The 26218-nt window shown below is 55.2% G+C and overlaps 2 protein-coding genes across 7 annotated transcripts in view; one reads left to right on the forward strand and one right to left on the reverse strand.

Annotated features, from left to right (window-relative positions):
* Positions 1 to 210: 210 nt before the first annotated feature.
* On the forward strand, positions 211 to 11726 carry LOC115398157 (actin filament-associated protein 1-like 2). 4 transcript variants are annotated; one of them, XM_030104815.1, is made up of 11 exons: positions 212 to 307; positions 389 to 474; positions 3288 to 3422; positions 5628 to 5705; positions 5828 to 5865; positions 6699 to 7028; positions 9038 to 9217; positions 9303 to 9389; positions 9472 to 9541; positions 11289 to 11544; positions 11617 to 11726. In XM_030104815.1, the coding sequence occupies exons 2-10, from the start codon at positions 459 to 461 to the stop codon at positions 11510 to 11512; spliced, it is 1158 nt and encodes a 385-aa protein (XP_029960675.1). In that variant the 5' UTR covers positions 212 to 307; positions 389 to 458; the 3' UTR covers positions 11513 to 11544; positions 11617 to 11726. The 4 variants fall into 4 exon arrangements, with proteins under 4 accessions (XP_029960677.1, XP_029960675.1, XP_029960674.1 ...); XM_030104814.1 differs by lacking the exon at positions 212 to 307 and having other exon boundaries at positions 330 to 474; XM_030104817.1 differs by lacking the exons at positions 3288 to 3422; positions 5628 to 5705 and having other exon boundaries at positions 211 to 307.
* A 6756-nt stretch (positions 11727 to 18482) lies between these two features.
* The window catches only part of LOC115398295 (dematin), a 16438-nt gene continuing 8702 nt past the window's right edge, over positions 18483 to 26218 (reverse strand). For 2 of the 3 annotated variants that reach the window (XM_030104985.1, XM_030104984.1), the window contains 12 exons: positions 25928 to 25972; positions 25601 to 25814; positions 25316 to 25360; positions 24453 to 24599; positions 24257 to 24351; positions 24079 to 24184; positions 23429 to 23487; positions 23306 to 23348; positions 23210 to 23217; positions 22758 to 22814; positions 22614 to 22694; positions 18483 to 22280 (listed from right to left, as the gene is read on the reverse strand). In XM_030104985.1, the coding sequence (XP_029960845.1) occupies positions 22167 to 22280; positions 22614 to 22694; positions 22758 to 22814; positions 23210 to 23217; positions 23306 to 23348; positions 23429 to 23487; positions 24079 to 24184; positions 24257 to 24351; positions 24453 to 24599; positions 25316 to 25360; positions 25601 to 25814; positions 25928 to 25972 (1014 nt within the window). In that variant the 3' untranslated portion in view covers positions 18483 to 22166. The remainder of the gene's footprint in view (positions 22281 to 22613; positions 22695 to 22757; positions 22815 to 23209; positions 23218 to 23305; positions 23349 to 23428; positions 23488 to 24078; positions 24185 to 24256; positions 24352 to 24452; positions 24600 to 25315; positions 25361 to 25600; positions 25815 to 25927; positions 25973 to 26218) is intronic. The other variant, XR_003932566.1, reaches the window with a different exon arrangement.

A 26218-nucleotide genomic window follows, 5' to 3' on the forward strand; every position in this document is an offset into this window, starting at 1 on the left:
TCTTGGTTCTAATCTTGATCCTGGTCTTGATCCTGGTCTTGATCCTGGTCTTGGTCCTGGTCTTGCTGAGTCTGTCCAGCAGGGAGACCCAGCACAAGCTGCCCGGCTGAGATGTTCAGGGCTCAGATGCCCCCCCCCCCCCCCCCCCCATGCCCCGCCCCCCCAGGAGGAGGGGCTGAGAGACCTCCTACACCTTCTTACCCTCACTTAGTGCCGGGGCATTTCTTTCTACCCTCAGCTGGGGCAGTTGTCTACCCTCACAGGGAGCTGGGGCAGTTCTTCCTACCCTCGGGAGGGGGGCAGTTCTTCCTACCCTCGGGAGGGGGGCAGTTCTTCCTACCCTCGGGAGGGGGGCAGTTCTTCCTACCCTCGGGAGGGGGGCAGTTCGCTGGGAGAGGATGAAGTCTGGGTGCAGCTGGAAGACAGAAGAGTGAAGATCAGCAGGAAGACGGACGGACATGGACAAGCAGAAAGGTAACACACACACACACACACACACACACACACACACACACACACACACACACACACACACACACACACACACACACAATCATGAATAAAACACTGTCAGCAGTCGTGACTGTAACTTCACCATGGTGAGAACATGAGGGCAACTAGCTGCTCGCATGCTGTCAACATGATGATCAGCTGGTTAACAGCTGGTTAACAGCTGTTAACCAGCTGTTAACCAGCTGTTAACCAGCTGTTAATGTGATGATTACATTCAAACGGTGGGATTTAAGTGTTTTTCTATTGTCACTTTTAAAAAGTTTCACAAAGTTCAAAGAGATGAAAGAAAGAAGAAAACAACAAACCAAACTGTGTGTGTGTGTGTGTGTGTGTGTGTGTGTGTGTGTGTGTGTGTGTGTGTGTGTGTGTGTGTGTGTGTGTGTCAGCAGCCTTAAAGCAGCAGACAGGAGTTAAACACAGACCTCTGACCTCTGACCTTTGTGTGGGCCGAGCTGTGTGGCGTTTCTGCAGTTCTGCTCTCCGCTCGGTTTAAAGAGGTTCTCCTGGGTTCTCCGTGGCTCTAAATGGTTGTTCGTGGTTCTAGATGAGCCGAGGGACTCGTTCCAGTGGAGAAGTTCCAGGATGGAACCTTGTGTGTGTGTGTGTGTGTGTGTGTGTGTGTGTGTGTGTGTGTGTCCAGAACCTTCACTGTACACTTCAGGTGACACTGGGTGTTAAACATTAGCGCCTTATCTGTGTGTCTTGACATGGGAAGGCCACACACACACACACACACACACACACACACACACACACACACACAGTTGTTTTGCTGCTTTTCAATGAGCAGTTTAAACAGTCTGCATTCTTTCTTTCATCATTCATTTATTCATTGATGCTTTCAGAGTTACAACAGCTCCATTCTTCACACACACACACACACACACACACACACACACACACACACACACACACACACACACACTGCATCTCCATCACTCACAATCAGTCTCATTCAGACGTTCCAGATCGACTCAGAACTTTGTGTTTTTGGACCGGTCCTGGACTGGTTTTGGACTGTTGGACGTGCTGGTGGAACGTTGACGCTCCAGAGGGACGGCGGAATGGGGGGACGGGGGGATGGCAGGACGGTCGGACAGAGGGACGGGGGATGGCGGGACGGGGGGACAGAGGGACGGTGGGACGGAGGGACGGGGTACGGAGGGACGGGGGGGACGGCCGGACGGCGGTCTGTAAACAGAGGGATCAGACGCGGCGCCGGGACACATGACTCATCGCTCTGAGATAAAGTCTGTAAACTGCCGCTTCGCCACAGCAGCTAATGACTTCCTGTTCCTGCTGGAGCCCCGTCAGCCAATCAGAGACGTCCCCGGGGACGGACCATTAACCCAGGCTGATTTCGTTCGTTACGTCCGCGATGTCTTCACTTTGTTCGGGACCATCTTGATAGCATCGCTCAGGCTGGGGGGTTCTTCAGACGTCCCTCTGAGACGTTCCAGTGTTCTTCCGTCTGGAGCGGAGACGTCCTCTGGGGATGGAGGACGTTCTGTTTCGTGTCCTCTAATGTTCCTGAGGCGTCCGTCCTACATCTGAAGAACCGAATGGAAGGACAGAGCCGCACAAGGAAAGACCTCTGCGGAAGACAGAACGGAGTGAGGGGGGACACGGCCGGAGCGCTGGACCCTGAGGGGCTGTCCCACAGCCGGATCCGTGTCCTGATGGAGCGGACGGCCAGCAGCGGCTGAGACCAGTCTGTCCAAAGGGACAGTGTGGTCCAGGGGGACGGCTGACTCCTCCAGAGTTCCCATGATCCTCTGGGCTGCTCCTCTCCTCCTCCGGACGAAGGATTTCTGATCGCTCGTTACGCCGGGATTGTTTTAAATTTATTTTATAGATCTGAAACTGTTTGAGTTCTGCTGATGTTCTGCTGACGTTCTGCTGATGTTCTGCTGATGTTCTGCTGATGTTCTGCTGATGTTCTGCTGACGTTCTGCTGACGTTCTGCTGACGTTCTGCTAATGTTCTGCTGATGTTCTGCTGACGTTCTGCTGATGTTCTCCTGACGTTCTGCTGATGTTCTGCTGATGTTCTGCTGACGTTCTGCTGATGTTCTGCTGATGTTCTGCTGATGTTCTGCTAATGTTCTGCTGATGTTCTGCTGACGTTCTGCTGACATTCTCCTGACGTTCTGCTGATGTTCTGCTAATGTTCTGCTGATGTTCTGCTGATGTTCTGCTGACGTTCTCCTGACGTTCTGCTGATGTTCTGCTAATGTTCTCCTGACGTTCTGCTGACGTTCTGCTGATGTTCTGCTGATGTTCTGCTAATGTTCTGCTGATGTTCTGCTGACGTTCTGCTGATGTTCTCCTGACGTTCTGCTGATGTTCTGCTGATGTTCTGCTGACGTTCTGCTGATGTTCTGCTGATGTTCTGCTAATGTTCTGCTGATGTTCTGCTGACGTTCTGCTGACATTCTCCTGACGTTCTGCTGATGTTCTGCTAATGTTCTGCTGATGTTCTGCTGATGTTCTGCTGACGTTCTCCTGACGTTCTGCTGATGTTCTGCTAATGTTCTCCTGACGTTCTGCTGATGTTCTGCTAATGTTCTCCTGACGTTCTGCTGACGTTCTGCTGACATTCTGCTGCGCTCATCCGACGTCGTGATGCTGTTTGTTCTCAGATCGCTGTTTACCTCTCTGGTTGGGACCTGTGTTGACCTCTGTCCACCTATTTACCGGTCTGCAGTTCTGTTTGCTGGTTCTGTTTGCTGGTTCTGTTCATCGGTTCTGTTGACCGGTTCTGCCTGTCCTCAGTTCTGGCCAGGCTGATCTGGGACCTTCAGTCCTTCCTGTCGGTTCTGGACTCGGAGAACCTGAGCTACATCGCTCAGGCGCAAAAGAAATCCATCTCAGAGCTGCTGTCCAGACTGCAGGGCCCCGAGAGCACAGGTGACAACAACAACAACACAACAACACAACAACACAACAACAACAACACAGCAACAACACAACAACATCAGCAACAACAACACGACAACAACACAACAACAACAGCAACAACAACAACAACAATGACACAACAACACAACAACAACAACACAACAACAACACAACAACAACAACCCAACAACAACACAACACAACAACAACACAACAACAACACAACAACACAACAACACAACAACAACACAGCAACAACACAACAACAACACAACAACAACAACACAACAGCAACAACAACAACACGACAACAACAACACAACAACAACAATGACACAACAACACAACAACAACACAACAACAACAACACAACAACAACACAACAACAACACAACACAACAACAACACAGCAACAACACAACAACAACACAACAACAACACAACAGCAACAACAACACGACAACAACAACACAACAACAACAACAACAACAACAACACAACAACAACAACAACAACACAACAACAACAACAACCCAACAACAACAACCCAACAACAACACAACACAACAACAACAACACAACAGCAACAACAACACGACAACAACAACACAACAACAACAACACAACACAACAACAACACAACACAACAGCAACAACAACACGACAACAACAACAACACAACAACAACAACACAACAACACAGCAACAACACAACAACAACAACACAACAACAGCAACAACAACACAACAACAACACAACAACAGCAACACAGCAACAACAACAACAATGACACAACAACACAACAACAACACAGCAGCAACAACAACACAGCAACACAACAACAACACAGCAGCAACAACAACACAGCAACACAACAACAACACAACAACAACACAGCAGCAACAACAACACAGCAACACAACAACATCACAACAACAACACAACAATGACAACACAGCAGCAACAACAACAACACAACAACAACACAGCAGCAATAACACAGCAACACAACAACAACACAGCAACACAACAACAACACAACAACAAAAACAAAGCAACACAACAACAACACAACAACACAGCAATAACAACAACAACACAGCAATAACACAACAACAACAACAACACAACAACAAAGCAACACAACAACAACACAGCAATAACAACAACAACAGCAATGACAACACATCAGTAACAACAAAACAACAACTCATACAACAACAACAGCAGCAGCATCAACAGCAACAACATCTCATACAACAGCAACACAACAGCAGCAGAAGCAACAACACAACAACAACAACAACTCATACAACAACAACAGAAACAACACAACAACAACAACAACAGAAACAACACAACAACAACAGCTACAAGGCCAAAAACAGCAGCAGCAACAACAACAACAACAGCTACAAGAACAACTCATACAACAACAGCAACACAACACAGCAATAACACAACAACAACGCAACAACAACAAAAACAACACAATAACAACAACAATAACAGCAACAACACAACAATAACAACACAACAACAACAACAGCAACAGCTACAATGGCAACAACACAACTACAACAACAACAACAACAACTCATACAACAACAACAACAGAAGCAACACAACAACAACAGCTACAATGGCAAAAACAGCAGCAGCAGCAGCAACAACAACACAGCAGCAACAACAATAACATCAACAATAACAACACAACAACAACTCATACAACAACAACAGCAGCAGCAACAACAGCTACAGCTACAACAACAACAACTCATACAACAACAACAACTACAACGGCAACAACAGCAGCAACAAAACAACAACTACAACAACAGCAGCAACAGCTACAACAAGAACAACTCATGCAACAGCAACAACAACACAATAACTACAACAACAACTCATATGACTACAGCAACAACAACAGCTACAACAACAACTCATACGACTACAACAACAACAGCAACAACAACAGCTACAACAACTCGTACAACAGCAACAATCGCAGCTTCAACAGCAAGAACATCACGAGTAACAACAGAGCAACAACAGCAGCTACTCCAGAAACAACAGTCAGAACAACAACAGCAGTACCAACAACATCAAAACCGGTTGTGATACACTGACGTCTGTGTGTGTGTGTGTGTGTGTGTGTGTGTGTGTGTGTGTGTGTGTGTGTGTGTGTGTGTGTGTGTGTGTGTTTTCAGTGGAAGATGCTGAGTACATGGTCATGAGCTGTCCATCGTTGTCTCCTAGCAACGAGCTGGCGGACTCACCGGGGACAGGTTTAGCTGTTCTTCACTTCAACAACAACAACAACAACAACAACAACAACAACAACAACAACAACAACAACAACAACAGCCTCATTAATGACAATAATGATTGGTTTGTTTTTATTTTCTAGACGGTGTGCGATCCTCTGAGCTGGCCTCAGACGAGGAGGTGAGTGTAAACACACACACACACACACACACACACACACACACACACACACACACAGCTTTAAACTCCACCTGGAAGCAGACAGGGATCACCTGTGGGTAACATCAGTCACCATCAGCTCTCATGGTGACGGACATTTCAGAGGAGGAGGAGGAGGAGGAAGAGGAGGAAGAGGAGGAGGAGGAGGAGGGGGAGGAGGAGGAGGAGGAGGAGGAGGGGGAGGAGGAAGAGGAGGAGGAAGAGGAAGAGGAGGAGGAGAAGGAAGAGGAGGAGGAGGAGGAGAAGGAGGAGGAGGGGGAGGAAAAGGAGGAGGAGGAGGAGGAGGAAGAGGAGGAGGAGGAGGAAGAGGAGGAGGAGGAGGAGGAGGAGGAGGAGGGGGAGGAGGAAGAGGAGGAGGAGGAGGAGGAGGAGGAGGGGGAGGAGGAAGAGGAGGAGGAGGAGGAGGGGGAGGAAGAGGAGGAGGAGGAGGGGGAGGAGGAAGAGGAGGAGGGGGAGGAAGAGGAGGAGGAGGAGGAGGAGGGGGGGGGGGAGGTGTTCTGTGATGTGGGTCAGTAATGACAGACTAAATCCTCCTGAGGTTTGGGAGGAGATAGTAGTGTGTGTGTGTGTGTGTGTGTGTGTGTGTGTGTGTCGGGGAGTGACAGGAAAGCCTGTGTTTAAACAGGAAGCCATCTCCACATGATCTGTCGCCCTATTGGCTGAGAGCTCGGTGGAGGGAGGAAGTGGTCACTGATGGCTGATTAACATCTGGTCTGCGAGCTGGATACACACACACACACACACACACACACACACACACACACACACACTCATTTCTCCGTGTCGTGTTTCAGGCCCCCGCCCTGCCCCCCCTCCCCCCAGGGGGGCTCAGACGCCACGACGAGGAGGAGGACACGTACGAAGAGGCGGAGCCGTACGTGTCCTCGTCCCTCCCGGCAGAGGGGGCGGAGTCAGACAGCAGCCACTACGAGTCGTACGGCGAGGACACGGACGAGGGGGCGGAGCCGGTGAAGGACAGGGCCCACTACGTCCAATGGAGCGCGTCGCAGCCGTGCCTGAGGCCCGCCCCCGAGCCGTCGCGCCTCTGCAGCTACCTGTGGAGGAGGAAGTGGCTCGGCCAGTGGGCCAAGCAGCTGTTCATCGTCAGGGGTCACGACCTGCTGGTGAGCCTCTCGGCCAATCGGAGGCCGGCTCTCCGCTGCACTGCCTCCTCTGTCCGGGGGGGGGGGCGGCGGAACCTCTGTTGCGTTCTCGTGTCTGTTTCCATGACGACGGAGCGCAGAGTCAAAGTGAAAACACTTTTCAAAAACGGCTCGCAGGGTGGAAGTTTTTGAAAATGCTGCGACTCCGTCTCCATGGAAACAGGGCGCCTGGACGTGTTCCTGGGGGGGGCTGGGATCTGGTTGTCTGGGACCTGAGGGACTTTCTGTCCTGCCTCTGGTCTTCTCAGGGGTCAGAGGTCATATCTGCATGACCGCGTTCATCGTTAGTCCCTCTTCATGTTCTGCCTGGGGACTCGGTCCCTGTCTTGTGGGCTGTTGGACTAATGGCTCTCTGGATCAGGTCTCTCCTGAGGCCCTGCTCCGTAATTTGACACCTGGATCCTCAGGTTGCCCGTCCCAGATCACTGCAGCTCTGGTCTCTGTTCAGGTTCTGGAGTGTCGGTTCTGAAGGATGGTGGAACCTTTGCTCTCTTCCTTCTCTACACTCCGTTTGTCTCTCTGTCGCTCCTCCTGTCCTCTGTCCTCCTGTCCCCCGTCCTCCTGTCCCCCTGTCCTCCTGTCCTCTGTCCTCCTGTCCTCTTGTCCTCTGTCCTCCTGTCTCTCTGTCCTCCTGTCCTTTGTCCCCCTGTCCCCTGTCCTCCTGTCCCTCTGTCTCTCTGTCCTCTGTCCTCCTGTCCCCTGCCCTCCTGTCCTCCTGTCCCTCTGTCTCTCTGTCCTCCTGTTCCCCTGTCCTCCTGTCTCTCTGTCCTCCTGTCCTCTGTCCTCCTGTCTCTCTGTCCTCCTGTCCCCTGCCCTCCTGTCCTCCTGTCCCTCTGTCTCTCTGTCCTCCTGTTCCCCTGTCCTCCTGTCTCTCTGTCCTCCTGTCCTCTGTCCTCCTGTCTCTCTGTCCTCCTGTCCTCTGCCCTCCTGTCCTCCTGTCTTCCTGTCCTCCTGTCCTCCTGTCCTCTGTCCTCCTTTCCTCTGTCCTCCTGTCCTCTGTCCTCCTGTCCCCCTGTCCTCCTATCCTCCAGTCCTCCTCCTGTCCCCCTGTCCTCCTGTCCCCTTGTCCCCCTGTCCTCCAGTCCTCTGCCCTCCTGTCCTCCTGTCTTCCTGTTCCTCTGTCTCTCTGTCCTCCTGTCCTCCTTTCCTCTGTCCTCCTGTCCTCCTGTCCCCCTGTCCCCCTGTCCCCCTGTCCTCTGCCCTCCTGTCCTCCTGTCCTCCTGTCCCCCTGTCCCCCTGTCCTCCTGTCCCCCGTCCCCCTGTCCTCCTGTCAGCAGCAGCTTCATGCTCCAGGATTCAGAACCAGTGACATAAAGTCAGAGATCCTGGGATCAGAGGAGCTTCAGACCGAGAACCTCGTCTGGAAGAGCCAGTCGGTCTGGAACCTGGGTTCTGCTGCCCCCTGCTGGACAGAACAGGGAGAGAGAGACAACAGAACTCCATGGTTCCTGAATGTTGACGAAAAGACTTTCTGAAATGAAAATGCAGGAATGCTTCATTACCGTAGAACCGGAGTCAGAGGAGGAGAACCCTGTAGAACCAGACTCAGAGGAGGAGAACCCTGTAGAACCAGACTCAGAGGAGGAGAACCCTGTAGAACCCTGTAGAACCAGACTCAGAGGAGGAGAACCCTGTAGAACCCTGTAGAACCAGACTCAGAGGAGGAGAACCCTGTAGAACCCTGTAGAACCAGACTCAGAGGAGGAGAACCCTGTAGAACCCTGTAGAACCAGGCTCAGAGGAGGAGAACCCTGTAGAACCCTGTAGAACCCTGTAGAACCAGGCTCAGAGGAGGAGAACCCTGTAGAACCAGACTCAGAGGAGGAGACCAGTCGTTCCACTGTTCCGTCTTCCCAGCTGACCCATGACTTCAGATCCCTGGTGGTTCTGGGTCGTGGTTCTGGAGAGGGTTTCTTCGGGGCAGTGATGCTGGGTTCTCTGTTCTCCGTGACGCTGGGTTCTCTCCTCAGTGCTATAAGTGTGCTCCGGACCTGCTGCCTCAGCTGGAACTGAACCTGCGCGGCTCTCAGATCTTCTACAAGCAGAAGAACGGCAAGAAGATCCAGCACCAGCTGAAGGTTCTGCCAGCAGGGGGCGACGCGCTGGTCCTGGGCTACAGCAGCTCCCAGCAGGCCGAGGAGTGGAGGAGGGTGAGAGCACGGACACACACACACACACACACACACACACCCTCCGTCACTGCTTTGCACTGTGTGTGTGTGTGTGTGTGTGCAGGTGATGGAGGAGCTGAGCGTCGGGGTGGAGGTGGACACTCGCAGTCTTTCCTCCCTCAGTAAGTCGGAGCAGCGTCTGTCCTGCCGGGTGAGTCCAGAGGTCAGAGGCCAGAGGTCAGAGGTCGGGTTCGGGGTGGATCCAGTGACCGGCTCAGTGTGTGTCTCTGCAGTCCAGCACGGTCCTGACCGACTCCGAAGAGGAGAACCCTGCTGCTCCCTGCAGATCCACCGCCGACAGAGGTAACCCCGCCTGCTGCCTGGGGGTGTGTGTGTGCGTGTGTGTGTGTGAGGGTGTGTGTGTGTGTGTGTGTGTGTGTGTGTGTGTGTGCGTGCGTGTGTGTGTGAGCGTTCTCGTATTTCTATCCTTGTTGGGGCCAAATGTCCCCACAAGGATAGCAAAACGTGGAACGACGTGCCTTGTGGGGACCTTTTTCCGGTCCTAAGTAGGAGAAACAGTGTTTTCTTGACCATGTTGTTGTTACTGAAAAAAGTAAAAGTGCAAAAACATTTCTTTAGGGTTAGGCTTTGTTGTGGTGTGGGTTAGGGTTAGGGTAAGGGTCAGGGTTAGGGGCTAGACATGAATGGGAGTCAATGGACGGTCCCCACAAGGATAGAAATACAAGACTGGGCGTGTGAGCGTGTGTGTCTGTGTGTGTGAGGGTGGAGGTCAGCTCCTCACCACTCCATCACTCCTCATCACATGACCAGCAGGACCTGGACCTGGACTGGGACTCATGAAGTTCTGGAGGAAACCTTTACTGTACTGAACAGTCCTGGAGCACAGGAGCAAGACCAGGACCAGGACCAGAACCATGACCAGGAGCAAGACCAGGACCAGGACCAGAACCATGACCAGGACCAGGACCAGAACCAGGACCAGGAGTAAGACCAGAACCAGGACCAGAACCATGACCAGGAGCAAGACCAGGAGCAGGACCAGGACCAGAACCATGACCATGACCAGGAGCAAGACCAGGACCAGAACCATGACCATGACCAGGAGCAAGACCAGGACCAGGACCAGAACCATGACCAGGAGCAAGACCAGGACCAGAACCATGACCAGGACCAGGAGCAAGACCAGAACCAGTACCAGAACCATGACCAGGAGCAAGACCAGGAGCAGGACCAGAACCTTGAGCAGGACCAGGACCAAGATCTAGATCAGGCCCAGGACCAGGACCGGGAAAAGGACCAGAACCATGAGCAAGACCGGGAGCAGGAGCAAGACCAGTTTCATGACCAGGACCAGGGCCAGTGGGAGGGAGAGGAGCAGGACCAGGAGCAGGACCAGGAGCAGGACCTGGGGTCGTCTCGTCAAAGGGGCGTGTCCGTCCCTCCGACCGGAGCCAAGAAGACCAGAATGGCTTTAGTCCAGCAGTCGGTGATCCGGACCAGCTGGGTTAAATGGGACCGTCTCAGCGCCGTGACAGAACCAAGTCCAGGAACCCCTCGGTGCTCAGGTCCACCTCGGGAGAACGTCCGTCCCACTCGTCCTCTTCAGGGTCACACAGGTGTCCCAGTGCCAGCACTGAAGTTCTCCATAAGACTCCGGAGTTCCTCTCCAGACCCTCATCCCCTCGGTCCCACGAGGCCCGAAACCCTGAGCCGCAGAACCCCAACCAGCAGGAGTTCTGCTGCTCCGGTCCCAGGGAGAGGACGGTCTGCTCCAGAACCAAGTCCAGCCGTGACTCCAGCAGGCGGGAGGTTCTGAGTCAAACCGGGACCGGGGGGTTCTGAGTCCCCCACAAACCGGGACCGGGGGGTTCTGAGTCCCCCACAAACCGGGACCGGGGGGTTCTGAGTCCCCCACAAAACAGACCTTCACTTATGAAGAGATCTGGTTCTAGAGACCCACGATGTGGACTCACTGCCCTCCTCCGATGTTCCACGTCCCGGTAGGGGTATAGTGACGGCTCTGTGCGGTTCTGTGTGTGTGTGTGTGTGTGTGTGTGTGTGTGTGTGTGTGTGTGTGTGTGTTCCTCAGGCTTCCTGAACGTCCTGATGAACTGCCAGTGGCAGAGTCTGCGTTGCCAGGTGGAGGACGGCGTCCTCAACATGTTTGCGGGGGCGGAGCCGGGGGCGGAGCCGGACCCGGGGGCGGAGCCGGACCGGGACCCGGGGAAGGTTCTCCTCAGTACACGGTGCGGCTGCAGGGCTGCGAGGTGGCGGACGGGCCCGACGCGCCGCGCTCCCTGCGGATCACACTGAGCGCGCTCGGAGACCGGCTGGCGGTTCTGGAGGTGAGGCGCCGCCCCGCCGGGCCGCGGCAGAACCTGCACCGATCCTCACGGAACCCGCCTCCTCACCCGCAGGTCGGCGGCTCGGAGGAGAAGCGGCGCTGGATGAAGCTGCTGCGGGACGGCGCCGCCGCCCACCGTAGCCATGGAGACCAGAACGCCGCGCTCACAGGCGGAGCTCTCAGGTAAGCCCCGCCTCCACCCTTCAGAGCGCAGAGCCGACAGACTGAAGGTTCTGAATCACCGCTGCCGTCACTCTGCTGGCCACGGCGCCCCCTGCTGCTCACCCCTGTCTCTGCGTCCTCAGCGGCCTGCGGAACCGTAGGTTTCCCACCTGCAACCCTTACATGGACGATCCCTTCCACCTGAGCACCGGGGGAACCCTGCAGCCCCTCTACTCCAACTGCCCCCTGCTGGAGAACCTGGTGGGTAGACCCGCAGCCGGGTCAGGCCGGTTCCTCAACTGGTTCAGGCTGGTTCAGACTGGTTAATCCTCGTTCAGACTGGTTCAGGCTGGTTCCGGCTGGTTCAGGCTGGTTCCTCAACTGGTTCAGACTGGTTCAGGCTGGTTCAGACTAGTTCAGGCTGGTTCAGACTGGTTCAGGCTGGTTCAGACTGGTTCAGACTGGTTCCGGCTGGTTCAGGCTGGTTTCTCAACTGGTTCAGACTGGTTCAGGCTGGTTCAGGCTGGTTCTTCAACTGGTTCAGACTGGTTCAGGCTGGTTCCTCAACTGGTTCAGACTGGTTCACGCTGGTTCAGGCTGGTTCAGGCTGGTTCAGGCTGGTTCCGGCTGGTTCAGACTGTTTCAGACTGGTTCAGGCTGGTTCCTCAACTGGTTCAGGCTGGTTCAGACTGGTTCAGACTGGTTCAGGCTGGTACAGGCTGGTTCAGACTGGTTCAGGCTGGTTCCTCAACTGGTTCAGACTGGTTCAGGCTGGTTCCTCAACTGGTTCAGACTGGTTCAGGCTGGTTCAGGCTGGTTCAGACTGGTTCAGGCTGGTTCAGACTGGTTCAGACTGGTTCAGGCTGGTTCAGGCTGGTTCAGGCTGGTTCAGACTGGTTCAGGCTGGTTCAGACTGGTTCAGACTGGTTCAGGCTGGTTCAGGCTGGTTCAGACTGGTTCAGACTGGTTCTTCTACTGAGGTCTGTTGCACACAAGCAGGATTCTCTGCTCCAGGATCAGCTGTGGTATTTGAATTGTGAACAATACGACCACACGAACTCGGTACTTTCGTCAGTGCTGACTGAATTCCGTCGGTACCACCGAGTACCGAATCACGTGAAAGCAAGCGGCACCATGTTCGAGTCCCTGAACGCCTCCTGCTGAGGGAGTGGAAGAGCGGGCGGTTTTCCATGCCGGCCCTGAACGCAGCGCGGCCGGAACGCTTCTCTGAAACTTGAAGCTCAGACAAACTACTCAGTGAAAGTACTGATACTCCTGGCCAAAAATTACTCGGATACAAGTGAAGCTGCTGGGTCACACTGTGGCTGAAGTTAAAGTAATGGAGTAACTATTGTCTTTCTCATCTGAAAACTTTTTTTTTTCATTTATTCACAACCAAACATACCTTTACAACACTGAAGGTTCATTTCGGCCTCTGCTGTCGCCGTGACGACGCCGGACCGGACGCCGAGCCGAAACGCTGAGGCGAGGAGCGTGACGTTACTTCCTCACGACCCGGGAAACCTGGTCAGGGACTGAATTAACTCGGCGTGTTCGCTATCTAATGTCAGCTGACCTGTTGACTCAAACCGCCTCTCTCACCTCCACGGCTCCTCGGCGGACCCCGCAGCAGAAAACCTGCCGTTCCGGGGAAATTCCAGCAGGGGGCGACGATGCTCAGAGTGTCGATAAACATAAAGCTGCGGTTCCACAACAGGTTCTGGTCTCTGTCACCAGTTTGGCCACACTCTGATTTCCACGTAAAGCCGGAGTGTCCAAACTCAGCGCTGTGTGTTCTCCACGTTCTCCACATTCTCCACGTCCTCCACGTTCTCCATGTTCTCCATGTTCTCCACGTCCTCCACGTTCTCCACGTCCTCCACGTCCTCCACGTTCTCCACGTTCTCCACGTTCTCCACGTCCTCCACGTTCTCCACGTCCTCCACATTCTCCACGTTCTCCACGTTCTCCACGTTCTCCATGTTCTCCACGTCCTCCACGTTCTCCACGTCCTCCACGTCCTCCACGTCCTCCACGTCCTCCACGTTCTCCACGTTCTCCATGTTCTCCCTGCTTCAACACACCTGAGTCTCATGAAGCTTCAGGGCCCAGTCCAGCAGAGAACGAGCCTCACTGCAGTCAGCTGTGGTGAAGCAGGGAGAACCTGGAGAACCTGGAGAACGTGCAGAGCTGCGCCACCAGGACGGACTCTGGACACCCTGACATCAGTCACCTGTTTATTTTATTTTAGGAGTTTTGCGTCAATCAGCCAATCAGAGCTCCTCCTCTGTCCACGTGACGAGGTCATACTGTAGTTCAGTACTCAAGTAAAGTTACTTTGTTCCGCCGCCCACAGTCGGTGAACTCAGTCCAGGGAGACTCAGCGTTTCTTCTGAATCACACCCTGTTGTGACGGTGTTCTTCTCTGACGTGACGGTGTTGTTTTGCCCTGAGGTGACGGTGTTGTTCTTCTTTGACGTGACGTGTCGGTGTTGTGACGGTGTTCTTCCCTGACATGACGGTGTTGTTCTTCTTTGACGTGACGTGACGGTGTTGTGACAGTGTTCTTCCCTGATGTGACGGTGTTGTTTTGCCCTGACATGACGGTGTTGTTCTTCTTTGACGTGACGTGACGGTGTTGTGACGGTGTTCTTCCCAGCTGGACGCCTCTCAGGATTCGCTCCACCGCAGCTCGGTGTCGTCCAGAGACCTGGTGACCTACAGCAACACCGTCCTCAGACGCAGCAGTGAGTCCACACAACAACACAACAACACAGCAACACAACACAACAACACAACACAACACAACACAGCAACAGAACACAACAGCGTGACACACAGGCCAGCAGAAGGCAGCCGGACGGACACCTGAAGGAGTGTCTCCGTGTCGCAGGCAGCAAGTCGTCCGAGTCGCAGCGACTCGTCCAGAAGCTGGACCTGACCGGCAGGCGGACGGTTCCGCTCCGCGCCGGCTCCGAGACCAACCTGGCAACCGCAGGTCGACAAAACAAACGCACCTTCAGGCAGTCGCTGGCCGTCTGCACTGAGCGCGCTCAGGTGAGAAGCCCCGCCCACCTGCCCATCCAATCAGCATTAAGAACCGGGGCTGCTGTTGGTTGTTGTTGGTGTTCCGGTCTCTCACGGTCCCCTGTCCCCGGTCCAGACCGGGTTCCTGAACCCTCTCCTGCGTCGGACGGCCTCGGCCAAAAACTCTCTGAGACGAGCTCCGTCTGCCGTCTTCATCGAGCACGGAAAGGTTTTCCAGAGGAGGAAGGTGAACCCCCCAGACCCCCCAGACCCCCCCCAGACCCCCCCAGACCCCCACAGACCCCCACAGACCCCCACAGACCACCACAGACCACCAAAAACCCCCAGACCACCCCAGACCCCCACAGACCCCCCCAGACCCCCCCAGACCCCCCCAGACCCCCACAGACCCCCCCAGACCCCCACAGACCACCAAAAACCCCCAGACCACCCCAGACCCCCCCAGACCCCCCAGACCCCCCAGACCCCCACAGACCCCCCCAGACCCCCACAGACCACCAAAAACCCCCAGACCACCCCAGACCCCCCCAGACCCCCCAGACCCCCCAGACCCCCACAGACCCCCCCAGACCCCCACAGACCACCAAAAACCCCCAGACCACCCCAGACCCCCCCAGACCCCCCAGACCCCCCCAGACCCCCCCAGACCCCCACAGATCCCCACAGATCCCCACAGACCCCCACAGACCCCCACAGACCCCCACAGACCCCCACAGACCCCCACAGACCCCCACAGACCCCCACAGACCCCCACAGATCCCCAGACCACCCCAGACCCCCACAGACCCCCACAGACCCCCCCAGACCCCCACAGACCACCAGACCCCCCCAGACCCCCACAGACCACCAGACCCCCCCAGACCTCCACAGACCACCAGACCCCCCCAGACCCCCACAGACCCCCCCAGACCCCCACAGACCACCAGACCCCCCCAGACCCCCACAGACCACCACAGACCACCACAGACCCCCAGACCATCAGAGTCTCAACCTGAACTCATTCAGTGTGTCTGAAACCTGTGTGTGTTTGACAGGAATGGGAGACCAAAGCTGCCGCCTGACGCTGAGGTGCAGTGGAGTGGTCGGCTGAGCTCCTCTCCGGGGAAACAGGTCCAGAGCCTCGAGGCTTCATCTTAAACAGCACAAGTTCTGGTTTTCTCTGTTTTGGTTTTATATTATGAGTTACCGTGGTAACAGAGGTGTTTGTCGATCTGCGGTTACCATGGTAACGGGGGCGTGTTGCCATGGTAACAGCAGAGGCTGTGCTGCTGGTGGTGCTCACATGACTCCAGATTGAAATCTGACTGAAAACAAACTACAAGGAAATAAAAACAACGTTAGTAAAAAACTAACAGCATCTTTTAATCACTGCTGACAATCATCCTGAACTATCAGCACACACACACACACACACACACACACACACACACACACCCACACACACACACACATGCTCACACACACACACGCACACACACACACACACCCATCAGATATAATTTATAAAATTTATTCTGACTGATCTGTCTGGAAACTGTTTAACAGTGACTTCAACTGAGTGTGTGTGTGTGTGTGTGTGTGTGTGTGTGTGTGTGTGTGTGTGTGTGTGTGTGTGTGTGTGTGTGTGTGTGTTTGCGTACAGCTGGTTACATTTTATTATTCAGTTATTTACTCTTTTTAATATCTGTTTCTGGAAATAACGTTTCTGCTTTTGTTCTCTGGCTGATATTAAAGAAGATTTTTACGTCGCCGACTCTTGTTCACTCATTTCTCACTATGTTGACACTGCAGACACACTCCTGCTCCACTTCCTGTTTTATTTTGACACACAGTCTCCTGCTCCACTTCCTGTTTTATTTGTTACTAGGACAGACGGGTTCCTGGATCTTTTTAACTTTTTAACTTTTATTGATTTATTTGACTGGGACAGTGCATGTTAATGAACATACATAAAAACATGAATGTAAACATGTCAGATTATAGCCGAGGGCTGATTTAGAACCAGGCTCAGAGGAGAACCCTGCAGAACCAGGTCAGAGGAGAACCCTGCAGAACCAGGTCAGAGGAGAACCCTGCAGAACCAGGCTCAGAGGAGAACCCTGCAGAACCAGGTCAGAGGAGAACCCTGCAGAACCAGGTCAGAGGAGAACCCTGCAGAACCAGGCTCAGAGGAGAACCCTGCAGAACCAGGCTCAGAGGAGAACCAGCAGAACCAGGCTCAGAGGAGAACCAGCAGAACCAGGCTCAGAGCAGAACCAGCAGAACCAGGCTCAGAGGAGGTTGGGGTGAGGGGACAGAGAGACCAGGTTTAGAGTGAGACTTTCAGAGGTTCTCCTCTTGGTTCTGGTTCTGGACTGATGAGGAGATCGGAGTTCTAAAGGGACCCTGGTCCACCGCCTCGGCCCGGTTCTCCAGGAACCTGATCCAGAACATGTGGCTTCATGTAAACTGAGAGACTGTTCCTCCTTTAACCAGGTTTCAGTGAGCTTTAACCGACCGGTTCCAGAAGAGGCCGAAGTTCTGGATGAAGTTCTGGATGTGAGCCGAGCAGGACGCCGGAACCTGGAGTTCAATCTCGTCTTCATGCTGCTCAGAACCAGGAAGTGGTTCCAGACGGAGGGTGGAGGCGGAACCGCGGTGATGTTAGGTTTTGGTTTCCCCGGACCGCAGCCTCTGCCTTGAGCTGGTGGTCGGGTGTGGAGCAGGAGGGAACCCGGGGCGGCGGGGCGCCGGGGCGGCGGGGCGGCGGGGCCCGCCGCCGGGGCGCCGGGGCACCGGGGCGGCGGGGCGCCGGCGGCCGAGAAAGACGCTGTGACCGGGGATTGCTCATGGGCCACTGCCCTGGACTCTGCCCTGCGTTCCTCCAGCAGCCGGCGGACGTTCTGCTTCAGCTCAGTGATGTTCTTGGAGTGGGCGGAGTCTGGGTGGATTCTGGGCGGAGTCAGCGGTACGTGGCTGCAGTCATGTTGGTTTGAGCGTCGAGTGCAGCTGAGCTAGCCGGCTAGCAGCTAGATGGCTAACTGGCTAGCTGCTAGCTGGCTGTGTGGTCCATGGCATCACTCCTCAGGTCTCTGTGCCGGTGTGGCGTTACTGCACTGCTCTGATGCTCACCTGGAGTGACCTTTAGTGACCTTTAGTGACCTTTAGTGACCTGGAATGACCTCTAATGACCTTGAATAATCTGCCATGATCTTTCATGACCTGTAGCTCCCTGGTGTTGTGTGGTGACCTGTAGTGACCTATGGTGGTGTGTAGGGACCTGTTGTGACATCTCATCATCTGTAGTGACCCTCAGTGACCTTCAGTGACCCTCAGTGACCTTCAGTGGCCCTCAGTGACCTTCAGTGACCCTCAGTGTCCTTCAGTGACCTTCAGTGACCCTCAGTGACCCTCAGTGACCTTCAGTGACCTTCAGTGACCCTCAGTGTCCTTCAGTGACCCTCAGTGACCTTCAGTGGCCCTCAGTGACCTTCAGTGACCCTCAGTGTCCTTCAGTGACCTTCAGTGACCCTCAGTGACCCTCAGTGACCTTCAGTGACCTTCAGTGACCCTCAGTGTCCTTCAGTGACCTTCAGTGACCTTCAGTGACCCTCAGTGACCCTCAGTGACCTTCAGTGACCTTCAGTGACCTTCAGTGACCCTCAGTGACCTTCAGTGACCTTCAGTGACCTTCAGTGGCCCTCAGTGGCCCTCAGTGACCTTCAGTGACCTTCAGTGAAGCAGAGACAGTGGAGGAATAGAAACACTCTTTATTGTGACTCCCGGCTCGTCTCTGGCGTCGCCGTTCATCTGTTACAGCATCCACACATGAAAACAGCAAGATATTCATCATTCAGTGGTTCAGTATGTACAGCAGCAGGACGGCTTCACACGGACCCTCACCTCTGACCCCTGACTCCGACTGACCTCTGACCCCAGGTGACCTTTGTGCATTTTCTGTCAAGCTGAAAACTACCAGGGAAACCCAAAAGGTTTGGTACATTCAGTGTTTCTGCTTCTACCACGAGAAAAACGGCGACTGGTTTATTTACAAACGGCTGCTGGAGGCTCAGAGTCTCCCGACTGAAGCCGTCCTGCGAGTGAAAGAGACGAAACAAACCAACCCGACACCGCAAAGTCTACAAACGCAAGAACACGCAACAATCCGTGTGTCATCGCAACATCGCTCACAGCAAACCAATCAGAGCGAGGCGCCGGCCTGTCCTCACCTCACCGACCAATCAGAGCGAGGCGCCGGCCTGTCCTCACCTCACCGACCAATCAGAGCGAGGCGCCGGCCGGTCCTCACCTCACCGACCAATCAGAGCGAGGCGCCGGCCGGTCCTCACCTCACCGACCAATCAGAGCGAGGCGCCGGCCGGTCCTCACCTCACCGACCAATCAGAGCGAGGCGCCGGCCGGTCCTCACCTCACCGACCAATCAGAGCGAGGCGCCGGCCGGTCCTCACCTCACCGACCAATCAGAGCGAGGCGCCGGCCTGTCCTCACCTCACCGACCAATCAGAGCGAGGCGCCGGCCGGTCCTCACCTCACCGACCAATCAGAGCGAGGCGCCGGCCGGTCCTCACCTCACCGACCAATCAGAGCGAGGCGCTGGCCGGTCCTCACCTCACCGACCAATCAGAGCGAGGCGCTGGCCGGTCCTCACCTCACCGACCAATCAGAGCGAGGCGCCGGCCGGTCCTCACAGAGTTAACATGAAGTGACCGGTGTTCCTCCTCCTCCGTCCTGGTCTCGGGCCCTCGGCCTCAGTTTGCACCACAAAGCAGAATTATCCTTTTGGGTTTCGGTCACTGAAAACCATCTACTTGAAAATGGTTCCAGAGTGGAAACTTCTGAAAATGTGCTGCTTCCGTCTCCATGGAAACGGGAAAAATGAAGCTCTGGTCCTGGTCCTGGTCCTGGATCTGGACTTAGGCCTGGACCTGGTCCCAGTCCAGAATCTTCTGGGAAACTTTCTGCCATTTCCATGGAAACGGACATTGTTTTCGAAGCGTTGCCGTGTCAACAAGGCCGTATAATAAAGTGATACAGGTGAAGGGAGAGGTGTGTGTGTGTGTGTGTGTGTGTGTGTGTGTGTGTGTGTGTGTGTGTGTGTGTGTGTGTGTGTGGCCACACTTGGGTTTAAAGGAACATTCAGAGAATAAAAATGTTCACACAGAAAGATGCTCAGACTCAATAAAGGTGTGGCTTTGTGTTGTGGTTCCCAGGACCTGGGGTCCAGAACCTGGGGTCCGGGACCTGGGGTCCAGAACCTGGGGTCCGGGACCTGGGGTCCAAGGCCATTTGGCAGAGGTTCCAGGGGGGTCTGAGGATTGGTCCGCGAGGGTCCTCAGCCCCTCAGAAGGAGTCCAGTCCGTGACGGTTCTGGTTCTGGTCTGAGTTGTGCGGCTCTGAGGGGGTTTGGCTGCTCCACCACGGTCCCGGCGTCGTCCCGGCGGGTCGGAGCTGTCGGCTTCATTTGGCATCGAAGAATCTGCACAAACATTCTGGATCGAAAGCAAATACATTCGATAGAGACTGAAGATCCTCTGAAAGTGTTGGAATCGTCCCGGACCAGGACCAGACCAGAGCGATCCGTCCACACACTCCTGGTCCTGGTCCTCCTCCAGCTAACATCTGGCGGTTCAGTCTGGCTTCATGGTTCTGGTCGAGTTCGGTGCTGGTGTTCAGACTCCAGTCGGGCTTTGGCCTTCTATAGCCGGCTTGGACTGGTTCAGCCTGACTTGTAATGATTGTGGACTGGTTTGATCCTGGTTTGGGTTGGTTCAGCCTGACTTGGACTACTTTTGAAGTGGTGTCTACTGCTTTTGGAACGGTTTTAACCTGGCCAGGACTGATTTTAGCCTGGTTTGGACTGGTTTTGGACTGGTTTTACCCTGGTTTGTCATGGTTTGGGCTCGTTGAGACTGGTTTTGGACTGGTTTTTGTTGTTTTGGCTGGATTTGGACTGGTTTGTCTTGGTTTGAACTACGGTAGTTTAGACTGGCTTGAGCTGGTTGGGACTGGTTAAGACTGGTTTCGAACTGGTTTGAGCTGTTTTGATCCTGATTTTGGTTGGTTCGGACTGGTTTTCACCTGGTGTGGGCTGATTTATGTTGGTTTGGACTGGTTCGGGTTGGTTTTAGCCTGGTTCGGGTTGGTTTGGCCTGGTTTGAGCTGGTCTAAACTGGTTTGGGCTGGTTTTATCCTGGTTTTAGCCTGGTTTGGACTGGTTTGGGCTGGTTTTCACGTACTTTGGACTGGTTTGAGCTGGCTTCAGCCTGATTTAGATTGGTTCAGACTGGTTTTCAAGTGGTCTGGACTGATTTTAGCCTTGTTTGGACTGGTTCAGACTGGTTTCACATGATTTGGGCTGGTTTTAGCCTGGTTTTGGTTGGTTTGAGCTGGTTTTCACCTTGTCTGGACTGGTTTTAGCCTGGTTTGGACTGGCTCAGACTGGTCTGGACTGGTTTGTGTTGGTTTGGACTGGTTTGGGCTGGTTTTAGCCTCTTTGGGTTGGTTAGGACTGTATTTTGCCTGGTTTGGACTGGTTCAGACTGGTTTTCACCTGGTCTGGACTGGTTTGGGCCGGTTTCAGACTCTGCCGGTTCCTCTTTCCCAGTCTGGCTGTTTTCTTGTGGATGGAACCAGGTTCTGCTTGGTTCTCACTGTTCTGCGGCCGAATGGGAACATTTTACCATGAAGTTAGAAAAGCTGGAACTGAGTTCAGAGATCAGGATTTGCCCGTAGCCTCAGCGGATCCTGTCCCTCAGTGGACCCTGTCCCTCAGCGGATCCTGTCCCTCAGCGGATCCTGTCCCTCAGCGGACCCTGTCCCTCAGCGGATCCTGTCCCTGAATGCTTTGGTCCATCGATACAAAGGTGAGTTTCAGATGAGCAGAACGTGGAGTTCAGGCAGGAGAACGTCTTCGGCACCTTTTACAAACAAACCCTCATAAAGTTTAGATTTTCACTCTTCACGAGAAGAGCTGCGGTCAGACTGTGACATCATCGCTGGCCGGGCCAATCGGAACGGCCCGTTTGGAGGCGTGAACGGTCGGCTCCGCAGGAATGTTGGTTCCACGTCGGCTGAAGACGCTTCGTAAAAGTTCTGGAAGTCTTGAGCTGAGCTTTTTGCCGCGTGGGTGTCTGGGAACGCGGCGTGAGCGGCGTCCCGCCGGCTGACAGGTCTCTGGGGGTTCTGGATGTTCTGGAGGTTCTGGGGTTCTGGATGTTCTGGATGTTCTGGAGGTTCTGGGGTTCTGGGGTTCTGGAGGTTTGTGCTCGAGTGATGTCCGGCGCTCGAACCGGTGACCTAACGTCTGCAGCAGGACTGTGAACCACTTCCTTCGCAGATGCGGTGGGACGGGGGAGGGGCGCCGGGCGGGGGTGGCGGCTTGTGTTCCGCTGAAGAGCCGAGGATTGTGGGACGTCAGAAGAGACAGACTTTCTTCTTCAGGTCGTTTCTCTTCCAGAGAGACAGACGGTCGAAGTCCTCCATGGACATCCCGAAGACGCTGAAGAACTCGTCCTGAGAGAGGTGGTGCTGGGGGGCGGGGGGGGGGGGCGGGGTGGGGGGGGGGGGGTAAATACCCATTATCAAGTGAAACCAAACTTTCAGTGTTTTCGTTTCCAAAGCTGTCGTCACTGAAAAGTCTCTCTGTCACCATGGAAACGGAGAACCTCTGCTGCTGGTCACTGTTCTCCGGTTTTGTTCTCCATGTTCTCCGCTGCTAACGTTCTCTGGTTTCATCGCTGAAACAAACCGACCAGTGGAACCATACAAGGGTTCCACGGCTTTCAGTGTTTCTGCCGTTTCCATGGAAACAGAGATGGTGTTCAGAACGCTGCGGTGCGGATGAAGGACGGGAGGTTCTACCTCCAGCCGGGTTCTGTCCACGCCGGGAGGCAGCTTCCTGCGTCCTCTGTGAGTCACCACCAGGACGTCGTAGGGGTAGACCTGCAGGACAGCAGACGTCAGAAACAGCGGAACCTTCCCAGGTTCCAGCGGCGGAGGTTCTACCTTCTGCTCCAGCATGCTGGGGAGGGAGTTCCCTCGGTCCATCCTGGAGTCTCCGTTCTGACCAACACAAGAACAACAGACGTTCGGGACATCTGCCCTCAAGAACCCTCAAGAACCCTCAAGAGCTCGTGAGAACTCGTAACAACCCTCCTCCGACAGAATTCAGTTCAAAACACAAACAACACATTTTTCAAAACCAAATCCTGAATGAGGAGGAGCCGTTCTCCTCCTCACACCTGGAGAACATCTGTAGCTGCTCTGTTCTCCTCCTCACACCTGGAGAACATCTGTAGCTCCTCCGTTCTCCTCCTCACACCTGGAGAACATCTGTAGCTGCTCTGTTCTCCTCCTCACATCTGGAGGGATTGTGAGGTTCTTGAGATGTTCTCCAGGGTCTAGCGCCCCCCTGAGGGGAGAACGTTGGGTGTTCTGCAGACTGAAGCTGAGGGTACCTGAAGTTCTGTGGAGAGATGGAGAACCGGACTTTAGCCAGGCGCCCGGCGGACGGAACACGCCCTGACGCAGTGTGAGGAGGACCGGGTTCTCACCTGCGGAACGGTTCTCCGCCGGGTTGAACTCCGCCGACTGCAGCTGCAAACAAAGCATCACTTTACTGACTGACAGAAACAGCTGTTCTCCCGCAGAACGCCAGGGTTCTCCTCCACACTCACTCTGGACAGGCCGCTCCTGGAGGATGCTGGGAAATACACCGACCTGGAGGGGGCGGAGCCTGCAGACCACACACACACACACACACACACACACACACACACACACACACACACACACACAGTGAGCAGGTGGAACGTCCGGGGGAAACAGCGCCCCCCTGGGTCCTCGTGGCTCCTGCATGTCGGTGGCTGTGGCCAGAGGCGGTACTGCAGCTCTTCTGACCACTAGAGGTCACTGCAGTGCCGGAGAACCTCACGCCTGCAGACTGACGCTCTTCAGGTCTGGAGGTGAGAACCAGGGTCGGTTCCTGCTGCGTCTCAGGCTCCATGTGCGTTTCCATGGCAACGAGGACACTCATATAGACAGAACACTGAGCTGGACTGTTGTTATGGTGACTGTCAACTCTAAAACTACCAAGTCCAGGAGAACCTGGACTGGGACCGGGACCAGGGCCAGGACTAGGAGCAGGACCAGGACCAGGACTAGGACCAGGACCAGGACCAGGACCAGAACACCACCTCTCCTGACCCTCCCCCTCCCAGAGGCCCCGCCCTCTGAGCAGGTGATGGTCTGCAGACCGTCACACAGGGTAACCGTCACACGTCAGACAGGCGCAGCAGAACCGAGACGCGGCGGCAGGGGTCCGTACCGGCGTTCAGGCCGCGGTCCGGCAGGGACCGGGTCTTCCTCCGCAGGGGAGCCGCGGATTTCCCCAACTCCTCCTGCAGGATGATCCGTCCCAGGTTGGACTGGATCTGAGACACACGAGACGTCAGTGCGGCGGCGGCGGCTGGGCCCCGGTGCCCCGGTGCATGCTGGGAGCTCACCTGGCTGAGCTGCTGTCTCTGCAGCCCCCACAGCTCGTCCTCCTCCTCCTGCTCCTCCGCTGCGTCCTGGGGCTCCTTCCTCCTCATCTCCTTCTCTGCACACACACACACACACACACACACACACACACACACACACAGAGCCGGTCAGCGCGGCGCCGGCGCGTCCCGGGGAGCGCGGGGCGGCGGGCCGTACCAACCACAGCCAGGGAGGGGGGGCAGGGCCAGAACTCCGTCTCGATCTTGGACGGCTGGTTCGGGTCCGGAGGCTGAGCGGCCGGGAACTTAGAGGACTCGATGATGAGGTCCTCCATGTGCCTCCCCTGAGGAACCGGGGCAACGTCTACACACACACACACACACACACACACACACACACACACACACACACACACACAGAGGGACATGGTAACGGCTTCATCAAATCATCGACACAAGCTGGAATTATTTTAACCATTAAAATCATTTCAAACACCTGGAACACCTGGACCTGACACACCTGGACCTGAAACACCTGGACCTGACACACCTGGACCTGACACACCTGGACCTGACACACCTGGACCTGGACCTGGACCTGGACCTGACACACCTGGACCTGACACACCTGGACCTGGACCTGGACCTGGACCTGAAACACCTGGACCTGACACACCTGGACCTGACACACCTGGACCTGGACCTGGACCTGGACCTGACACACCTGGACCTGACACACCTGGACCTGGACCTGGACCTGGACCTGAAACACCTGGACCTGACACACCTGGACCTGAAACACCTGGACCTGGACCTGACACACCTGGACCTGAAACACCTGGACCTGAAACACCTGGACCTGACACACCTGGACCTGGACCTGGACCTGGACCTGACACACCTGGACCTGAAACACCTGGACCTGGACCTGACACACCTGGACCTGAAACACCTGGACCTGACACACCTGGACCTGGACCTGGACCTGACACACCTGGACCTGACACACCTGGACCTGACACACCTGGACCTGGACCTGGACCTGGACCTGGACCTGGACCAGCTGTTGGAGCGTCTCACCTTGTTTGTAGATCGGAGGCTTCCTGTAGATGTTTGAGCCGTTTTCTGTGAGAAAAAACAGGTTTGAGGTTAAAAATGAAAGATTTGAAGTTTCTACTCAGCTTCTGGTGTCAGGTGACCCAGTTCCTGTCAGGTGACCCGGTTCCTGTCAGGTGACCCGGTTCCTGTCAGGTGATCCAGTTCTGGTTCCTGTCAGGTGATCCGGTTCTGGTTCCTGTCAGGTGACCCGGTTCTGGTTCCTGTCAGGTGACCCGGCTCCTGACCCGGTGGACGGTGGGACGGTACCTGGCCGGTGGAAGTGCTGCAGGCTGCTCTTGGCGGGTGGAGGCGGGGCTGGGGGCGGGGCTGGGGGCGGGGCCCCGGTGGGTGTGTGCGGTGTGGACGGCGCTGCGCTGGGCGTGTGCGAGCTGTGGGTTCTGCTGGTCTGGATGGTGGAACCCGGGGAGGAACCTCCAGGGGACCGGTACTCCAGCCACTCCCGGGTCTCCTTGGACAGGTTCTGGAGGCAGACAGGGGTCAGAGGTCAGAACCTGCAGAACCAGGACCCACAGCAGGCCTGCTGAAGGTCTTAGAACCCGGAGTGGGACAGACACTGAGGTCCTGGAATCTCACCTCTGGGGACGCCGGCGGGGACATGGACCGAGGAGACGAGGACCTCTGCAGGGAGACAGACGTCTTCAGACAGAACCGAACCAGAACCAAACCAGAACCGAACCAGAACCCGGTCCAGGAGTTCAGGAAGCAGCCACAGGAGGGCGCCGCTCCAAAACCCACAGGACAAACGTTCCAGCAGCGCAGCGAGAGACTGTACTGAACAACAGAACCAACGAGTGACGAACAACCGCGCAAAAACAGCCGCTGCAGCCGGAGAACAGGCCGAGAAAACGCTGACAGAAAGACAAC

The sequence above is a fragment of the Salarias fasciatus genome, chromosome 12 (genome assembly GCF_902148845.1).
Source record: "Salarias fasciatus chromosome 12, fSalaFa1.1, whole genome shotgun sequence".
NCBI lineage: Eukaryota > Metazoa > Chordata > Actinopteri > Blenniiformes > Blenniidae > Salarias > Salarias fasciatus.